At 37.1% G+C, this 9725-nt stretch overlaps 1 protein-coding gene across 1 annotated transcript; it reads left to right on the forward strand.

Annotated features, from left to right (window-relative positions):
- Nucleotides 1-2834: 2834 nt before the first annotated feature.
- LOC147538709 (uncharacterized) lies at nt 2835-8068 on the forward strand. Its single transcript, XM_086643536.1, has 2 exons — nt 2835-3576; nt 7439-8068. The coding sequence occupies exon 2, from the start codon at nt 7479-7481 to the stop codon at nt 7860-7862; it is 384 nt and encodes a 127-aa protein (XP_086499662.1). The 5' UTR covers nt 2835-3576; nt 7439-7478; the 3' UTR covers nt 7863-8068.
- Nucleotides 8069-9725: the final 1657 nt, after the last annotated feature.

The raw sequence follows: 9725 nt of genomic DNA on the forward strand, positions 1-9725 counted from the left end.
CAAGATTGCAAAGAAAAGTTAAAATAAGGGTTTGTTCATAGCAGGGTATGAGTCGGAGGAGAGAGACCTCCATCTGGTGATCCAAAGCTCGATCACTGATAGATATCATCTTAAAATTCGAGACTCGGGGTGCAAAAAAATGAAAACAACAGTAAATAGGACATACAACGGGTGGTCTACATTGAGCTTGATTCTAATCCTATGAGAGAGTATAGAGAGAAATATTAAGAGATTATAGTATTAAGTAAAAAAAGTAGAAAGGAGATGAGGTTTGAAAACCTTCCCTGATTCTGATGAAGGGGTTATTTTGTTGTGATTGAGCTTCACTACTCCGATCCAAGAGTTGGAGTCTAGTTGCGGAGTGTAAGAGATTATGCAGATTTTATTTTACTTCAGTGATGTGGTAAAATCCCTCGGTGAAGACAATAAATTCTTGACTGCTTAGTTAGATCTTGTGGACTTCCATAGATCTGAGATGTTGATGTAGTGTTTTATGTATTTTGCCAGTGGTGTGCAGATTTGTAATGAAGATGAAGCTTGAGAGTGATTGGGTAGTTCTCCCCTCTAAATATTTGCATTTGAAATCCTTAACTTTGACCTTTAAGATTGAAGAACTCTCAAAACGAAAATTAAATCTCCAGTAAAATATTAATTGAAATTAGTACTTAAAGATTTATCTTGTTGTTATGGATCTGGTTAAGGAATGGATTAGAAGATTTATAATGATACTGTGTATCTATGGGTTGAAATTAGGGTTGAATAGATATTGAAAATTTGTAAAGGAATAGGTGAAAGGAAGAATTATTACTGTTATGAGGTACGGATTTGTAGCTAGATAAACTTAGAGGATGGTTGTGGCTGGATTTACAAAGATTGTCACTGAATATGGATGCAAAAAATTAGGGTTTAGGTGGAAAGGGAAAGAAGCAATTTGGGACTATGGTGACGTCACCTCAAAGCTTCTCACTCCTAAAAAAACCTTCTTATTTTGGATTACTTTTTCTTCTTTACCTAAAAAATAAGGCACCACACCAAGAATGAGACGAGATATTGTTTTACTGCAACCTTAAGAAGAGTGCCTCTAAAGGCACCTCTTTTTTTTTTTTTTATACTCAGGCCCATCTCCATTCTTGGCAATTCTCGTGGCTGCGAAGAGAAAAAGTTAGCCTCAAGTTAAAAGAAAAAGGGAGAGGCGCCTATAAACGTTCTCCCTTAAGAAGCACTTTTACAAAAGGATATTTGGTTTTGGAAAATATTATATACATTCACAATTTTTTCCACACTCACATTCGAATAGACCTAGTCAATTTGCCTTGATCGAGTCAAATTTCACTCACACAGTATTGGCCTATCAGATTAAAAAAATACCTAAAATCTTTCACTGCTGCCAAAACTTAGGAGTTCTTCCATTAACCATATTCACTACCCGACCACTTAACATGTTTTGTCGGTGAAAACATCTTGAAATTAAACAATTATCTTCCTCTAAGATCACATTCAAATTATTAAAGCTTTTTGTTGGCGTTTTAATGGTGAAAGTCATGAGAAATAGAGAAACTTCACATTCTTATTTTGATCCAAATAAAACTATAAGGATGGAAGAATCACTCACTCTAAAAAGATATAGAAATATTACATGAATCTTCGTTTTCAATTTTTCTTTCAGTGAAAGCGGTGTTATTCTTGAAAAATAGAAAACTTCATAAAGGTAACCTATCAAAGGTACCAGTCCGACAGATTACATTATAAGTCGACAGAAAGCTACCAATGTCTTATGCTACACATCGATTTCATCTTCCGACAGTTTGAGTACAACATAGGTTTCATCTTACCGACGAGAAACTTATCAAAATTCTCTTCAAATGTTGCTCTTTGTTATCTGTCTGTAGGATCCTGTCGATGTCTTATGTTACACATCAGTTTCATCGTTCCAACAATTTAACCATAACACTGGGTTCATCTTACCGACATAATATCTAGCAAATTCTCCCAAATGTTGCTCATGAGAAGAGCGAGTGATGAAAATTAAAAAGCTGAATTTGAGAATGAGAGAGAAGAAATCGAAAAAGAGAAGCAAAATTCTTTCATCTTGTCGATGCCTTACCCCAACATGGAAGATCTCCTATATGGCTAATACACATTCCAGTGGACCGAGCCTAATTCGAACTTTTTTGTTCTAAAGCAAAGATATCTACGACACCGGTTCGTCCTATTCAGATATTCACGACCAAGAGGTACTGGATTCTCTTTAGGGTAGGCTCCGAAAGGGTAAGGAAGGCTGGAATGCCAACAGACGTCTATTATCGAATTCACCCGACCCGATAGTTCATTTAGACCCATTTTTACCCTTTTTAGTGCTAGAACGCCTTAAACATCTAAGTGCATGCCAAGTGTCAGGATTTTGACCAATATCTGCTCACACTCACGGCCATTCACACTCACACTTAGACCCATTTTTCACTTTCTCTAATAGACATAGTCAAAATTCATGAAAATGTTATATTATAGGACAAGAGGATGAGAGAGGAAAGGGCTTATTTTTATATGGATTATACATTGTCCTTTTTGGATAAGCACACACCAAGAAAGAAGACAAATACTTAAGTCAATTATATCTGATAAGGAAAACTCCCTTTCGCGTTCAAAAATTGATCTTTTTTCGTTTTTTGTCACCTAATCTTCATTTTCCACCTCGACCACCATCTATCACCTCCGACTAACACCGCATACGACCACCATTTCCATCTATTTCTCTCCCTCTATCTCCTTATGTCTTTCTCTCTTCTCCTCTCTATCTCATGCGCATGTTCTCTCATCTTTCTCTCCCTTTCACCCTATATCTCTATCTTTTCTGCTCATTATGTCTCTCTCTATCTACCTATATTTCTCTTGCTCGTTCTATCTTTATCCTAGTATTCTGGCAAAGGGATGGTTACTTCTGCCAGAGCCCGCTTCGTTTGAGACGAAGCAGACTTCGAAGAGGATTTTTCACAAAACCCTCCTCGAACATTTTCTGGCTGGAACACCAGGGAAGCCTGAACCCTCTAGGAAGCTTTCGTTGGAAATCCGCTTCGAGGTCCCTTTGTCTCAGACCAAGGGGGTTCCAACGAAAGAGAATACTTCATTTGGCTAGAACGGTGAGAGGAGAGATAATGGGCAGCTGGAGCCCCCTCCGTCAAAGCCGAAAGAGACGTTGAGGAGGGTTTCAAGCGAAACCATCCTCGAGGGTTCTGTATCTCAAGATAGAGGGTTTTGTGTTCGGTCGTCCATGAAAGTTTGCAACACTCGAGAAGGGTTTTGCCGAAATCCTCCTCCATGTCTCCTTTGTCTCGTATAGGGATGCCAATGGGGCGGGTTTGAGACGGACCACCCCCTTCCCGTGAGACATTTCTAGACGCCCCAAAGGCTGGGTCTAAACATTTGGCACCTAGATGTTTGAGGCGTTCTCGTACATTACAAGAAAATCTATAGATCTCGTTTTCTCACAAGTCCGGTTCGTTTCTATCTCCAGTTTCTCCACTACCATCACAATACAACTACTGTCGAGCAACCGGCTGGTAAGCAGCATCCGACCAGGTACTCTCTCTCTCTCTCTCTCTCTCTCTCTCTCTCTCTCTCTCTCTCTCTCTCTAGACTCCAAATATGCTTGCATTGCTCTTATCTTATTTTGTTAGTATTTCTGATGTTGAAGTTCATATTTTTTGTATCAATTGGGGATTTTTTTCAAATAGAAGCAACTGCAATCAGTTGTCATTGTTTACTCTGCATCCTCTAAGAACCCTATTGATATGTGAAACCGTTCTCTTTCTTAAAAGCAATTAGGTTTTGTTTTTTCCATTTGGAAGTTTTAAGGATGAATGATATTAGGGTTTTGCTAACATTGTTAGTATTTAATTAGGGTTTTTATTGAATAGAACACATATTGAGTGACGACTGAGGAGGCTAATCAATTTGAGAGGGCGAGTTCTTGTTTTTTTTTAATACTCTCTGAACATTACAATGTTCATGGAGCTATATGTACTAACTTCATTTTAAACCCTACTTCTTGATTGGTGACACAATTTTTCGCCTTAAGCCTGACCAGTTTGCTACAGATTTTACATCAGTTCTATGCTCGAAAAGTGAAATCAGGACTAGTCGGTCGACCCGGGCCTAGCTACCTGGCGGGATGACAACGGGACCAGTCGGATTTCATCGGTTAAGCTTAAAAAATATATATATATATATATATATATACATACCTATATAATTACATATATTATTATAGAACAAAAAGAGCAAAATCAGTCCATAAACCTATATTATATCAATTACAAACATGATTTATACATTAGAAATACAAAACTATAAAGAAAATCAACTAATTGTAGAAGTTAAAGAGCAAATTCAGTCCATAAACTCATGTTATATCAATTATAAACATGGTTGATACATTAGAAATACAAAACTATAAAGAAAATCAACTAAATATACAAGTTAAAGAGCAAAATCAGTCCATAAACTCATGTTACATCAATTACAAACATGGTTTATACATTAGAAATACAAAACTATATAGAAAATCAACTAATTATATCAAGTTAGAAGTTAGAACTTACTTAGAGAAAGAAATAAAAACAAGATGTAGAAACCATAAGAGTATAGAGAGAGAGATAATAAACAAGGTAGAACTTACTTAGAGAGTTAGAGAAAGAAAGAGAAGAAAAAAAATATAATACTAATAGAGAGAGAAACTTGCTTGCGATTGAGGATTGGACTAGCTATTGTTGAAGGAGTGAAGGGTTCGGCTGCCCCTTTTGGTAAACCCTCAAAACCTAGATCTAGGAAAATCTCATTTTTTTAAAAAAAAAACCTACCTGACTCGTGAACGAGTAACTCGGGGTCTAGCCTAGTCGGCTCTAGGCGCCGAGTTACTCGGTTCTCCAAAACAAACGCCTATTATTTCTGACCTTAGTCGAGTGGCCACATGCCGACTACCATGTGATCGGGGCCTAGGCGCTGCTTTTCAAAGCATAGCGTCAGTTTGGTTTTGAAACTGTTGTCCTATGCCTTGAGAAGAATAACTGATACTTTGTCTCTGTGTTTAAGTCTTCGTGATACAACTGTCAACATTTATGGATGCTGATGTGATAGGTCGATCAATCTTTTGACCTACAATAGATGGCTCTATCTAACATTATACTTCCATTCAAATTTTCAAAAACAAAAAACCATATACTCTGCCGAGAGTCTTACAGCCTGATGCCTAACTACTCATTTCTCAACAAAATTTCAGCTGGTTAATTTTTATATTAGAGTTGTTACAATGTCTAAATAATAGAAATTGACTTTTGTTCGTTATAATGATAACGAAGTACTAAGAGAAGGAACAAGTAGAAGTTACTAACTCAATGCACAATCAAGTTAGTGAAACAGCAATTTGGATCTAAAATTTAATTCCCTGTTGTTATAGCTTCATGTAGATTTTTTTTTCACCATTCGTATCCATCAACTAAGTAAGTTTCAGACAAAAAGAAAAAGTAGGACCATAACTGTAGAGATTTATTGTGGAGGAAAGTCGTCACGTTTTTGCGGAGAATCTAAGTAATGTTTTATGGTTTTCTTCTCTACAAATAGTTTATTCCTCTTCCCAGTTTTTGTGCGAAATCTCCTCCACGAAACTTGATTCATATACATTTTTCTTCCTCTTTATACGACAACCACACAAGCTATTGCCCTAACTTTCTTGTTTTTAGGTTTCAAATGGTTACTTGTGGATTCATAGTATAAGATGATAAGATATAAAATCTTGACCTTAACGTGAAAACACTCGATCTTATATCAATTTCAAACAACAATCAATTAGTTGTACTAGAAAAAACGAAATGTTACCAGATAATTTACCCCCTTCACGTACCATGTACCCAATTTCCCGTAATTTTCTAGTGGGTTCTCGTATCAGTTCTCTAAATTTTGACTTACCGGAATTCTCTATCTTAAGTAACCCAATTTCTTTGTCAAAATAAATAAGCTCGAGTAGTTGAGCAGTTAACTACAAGATTTTTTTTATCTAGCTAGATAAGATTTTAAGTTTTATGTAGATCGAATGTCTTAAATTTGGTGTATATACTACATATGCATCAGAAAGAGTGAATTTTTTTGTTCGAAAAATAGTTTAAAACTTACGACAACAGAAAATAGCATATGGAAGGGGTTAGGGGTATACCCCAAGCGCACTCGATACTCACATGGTAGCGTACCGCGTAGCGGTACCCGCAACACGTACCAAACAATACGTTTGCCAGGTAACATCGAGTTCAAATAAATCCCAATTGGTAGCAACAATTTAAATTTCAAGAAGATGGCATTGATTCCTAAGTGTTTGATTCTCTTCTCGCTTGTCATCCTGGTGGAGTTCCTTTCTCTCTCTAGAGTCTTCTCTAGTGTTTCTCTTTGATATATATGTTGACAACTTATTTTATTAGACAACAGTTGTAACGTCTATAGTTTCTCTGGAGAGAATCTTTGATTTTGTGAGTTTGTTCTTGTGTGTCTAGGTTAGGATGAATTGAAACTCTTTGATTCGTTCTCCTAAATGTGAGAATCATAACAGATTTTTGGTTTAACATTAATCATCTAAGGTTGTACTTCGAAATTTTGAATTTATACATGGAATGAGTGTTTTAGAAAGCGAGTGATGCGTGCGCATCAAGGCGCGCTTCGCCATGGGGACACGCTTCGAGTCAAGGCGTACGCTTTGTGCATGACTTTTGAGACGTGCGCCTTTATACACCAACTCGTACGAATTGGGTCGTAATGCCTCAAGGTGTACGAGTCAAAATAGTTGGTGCCTTTAGATTTTTAACTTCAAATTAGAACAGAAGAGAGAGAACGAGTTTCGTGCCTAGGGTTTTTGCTCGCTCTCTCTCTAGCCTCCATTTTTGTTCTACAGCAGGTAATCTCTCAGTCTCTCTTTCTATTGAATCGGATAGAAATATTTCTTGGTAATGAACATATTTGCAGAGCGTGTTTTATACTTTTCTATTGAATCAGATAGAAATATTTCTTACCCAATCCTAAAATTTGAAAATTTTTTGAAACAAGAATTACGATGAAATTGAAAATTTTCAGAAGTGCGGACGTAGTTTAAGATGGGAGTGGTACTTTCTTTGGAATAACATAGCCCATTTCCATGTGGAGTTGAGAAGGATAAGAAAAATCAAGTGCCTTGAAGAAAGAAAAGATAAAATTACAAATAGGACTAAGAAACTACTTTTTCCTCTTTGATTTGTAAGTGTTTTTCCAGACGAACTTTGTTTTACTTTCTTTTGAAAAGGAGAAGCACTTGTACTAATTTTTGTTGCCAAATCACACCTAAGTTGCTCGCACATCAATTTTAGCTGACAATTTGACTATCGCCTCCGTAATCAATTGGTCTCCACACTTAACACATTTGCAGGACTTGCATGAAGTAGCCTATATATCTTGAAAACCAGATAATGGCAGGGAAAGCAGCACAAACTGTCGTGAAAGCGATCGGGGAGTACCAGTATCCGTGGAAAGAAAAGCTGGTGAAATACAAGGATGAGCTCTCAAAAGGTGTATGGGGTTACTGGGAGTTAGGAGCTTGGAAGAATCTAGGCATCAGTGCTCGTCATCGGGCTCGTCTCCGGAAGGAAGTTCTCCTTGCAGGTCAAGATTGGCCTTATGATCCAGCTAGGAAAGAGATGAGAAGCAAAAGGAAGGGTCATAAATGTGATAGAATATCTGCTGAAAAACGAGCAAATACTGCTGAATTGATGAAGAAGATGCCAGACATGCTGCTCGACTACAAGAAACGCAGATGGGAGAAGAAGATGAAAGAGGAAGATGCAAAGAAATAAATAAGGGTACTTCAACTTTGGTTGTTTCCTTGTTTGCCTTCTTAGTCACTCATCTCTGTTTTGAAACTTGAAGGTATGACACTTTTCTTAACATTATTGTAGAAGTAATACTGAAATAAGGCATACTTTTCATAGAAAGGATTTTGTTATGTACGAGGGCAAGTCCCTCTTTCTATCTCTAGATTAATTTTCTTCGTAGTTTTGCATCTCCGTCTTGGATTACTTAATTTTTTCTTTCTTTCTCTTATTGATATGGTTGGCTAGTTTGATCATCAAGTTATGTTTCAGTGTGTCAGATATTTCTTGGTCTGCTAATGTGGAAAGCATGAATCATTTAGGTAAATGAGAATGAAATTGGAATTGAAAAGATTAAGCGATGGGGTCATGGAAAGTCCTCATATCTGGCTACCATCAGATTAAAGAGTTTATTTCTTAAAACACTGTACAGTGATGAACTGATGATTAGCTCGATGAACATTGTCTTCCGTTTATTCTGTCTAAGGAGGATTGGTGCCATTAAGTGTAAATGGTTCATCGAGCTGTTCCTCCATGGACAAGGAGGAAAAGACCGAAAGTGGTGTTAATAAGTGTAAAATGGTTCTCTGTGCTCGTCTTGGGATGATTGGGGAACTGGTTATGTAGTGTAGTGCTGGTGATGGTGGAGCTGATGACAGTGGCCGGCAGTGGATGTGGGCTGTATTGGTGATTGGGGATGGTCGGGGTGGTGTTGGTAGTTAGCAGCGACGGTGGTGGTGAAGAGTTCCGCCCGGTGACTGGTGGTGGTGAAGAATTCTGATGTCTGGCGTTTTCAAAATCAACAAAAGAAGATGATGTAACGCAAGAAGACTTCCTTGTGTTCCATGAGTTTCACTGAGTTATATGGAATAGGCAACTGATCAGATTTGTTTCATAAAACTTTGCCCACTTTGAAGGTTCAAGTGAAGACTGGGGACCGACTCAGATCTGACTGGCAAGACGGTAAATGGTATCAGTTGATTAGATGGTAAGCAAAGACACCATTTGGTGAAGAAATGAAAACGTTTTGCTTGATCCTTGCTTCTACTTTTTGTTGGGTTTGTCACGTCGATCTCACTCGTTAGGTAATGTTTCATGTCTTGTTAATGACTAAGACACAAGAAAGGAAAAGAGAATTAAAATAAGGAAAAGTATCTTGTGCGCGACCTATGTGTTGAGTTACTATCTTGAGATGTGCAAGAAAATGAATTGTCCAAGTGATAGCTATCATTAGAGTTCCGCCTGACTTGGGGATACAAATCGGGCATAGAATGTAGGTAGAGTTAACAGTTCAATGTTTGTTATGTTTAATTAGGGTTGGGAAAAAAATTCGAACAAAATTTGGGGGTTAGATTGGCCTATAGAACAAATAAGAATTGCTAATCATTTGGAAATTAACCTAAAACTCAACTAATGGTATTCACGTGATGTACTAATGTTATTTAATGATATAATTATTCTAGGAGTCCTTGTTAAAATCTAAATCTAGAATTCATGTTCTTTCGATTGAGACTTAAAATTAGTACAACTATAAGTAACTTGAAATCAAGTATGTTTGCCTGGCAAGAATGTAGTACAAACTAAACCATTTTAATTCGATTTTTTTTCACATGGACTCCATGAACATCACATGGCATGGTCACATAGATATTTTTTTTTTGCATAAATCAGCGGGCTTAAGGGAACCCGAACCCAAAAACAACAAGACCAAGAACATAGTTAGCCCTAACATCAACAAGTCGTTAGGAAAGCCTAACAACCCAAGATAAAAACAACAAAAATACCAAAACAACTAAAATAGCAAAACTAAAGACATAATCTCTATTTGACCCTTTGCCGAACTACTCT

Source organism: Eschscholzia californica, unplaced genomic scaffold, assembly GCF_041429995.1.
Source record: "Eschscholzia californica isolate CP2 unplaced genomic scaffold, dmEscCali1.0.p SCAF_5, whole genome shotgun sequence".
NCBI classification, from domain to species: Eukaryota; Viridiplantae; Streptophyta; class Magnoliopsida; order Ranunculales; family Papaveraceae; genus Eschscholzia; species Eschscholzia californica.

What these genes read in the sequence shown, in the direction of transcription:
- LOC147538709 (XM_086643536.1), top strand. Translation starts at nt 7,479, where the DNA reads ATGGCAGGGAAAGCAGCACAAACTGTCGTGAAAGCGATCGGGGAGTAC.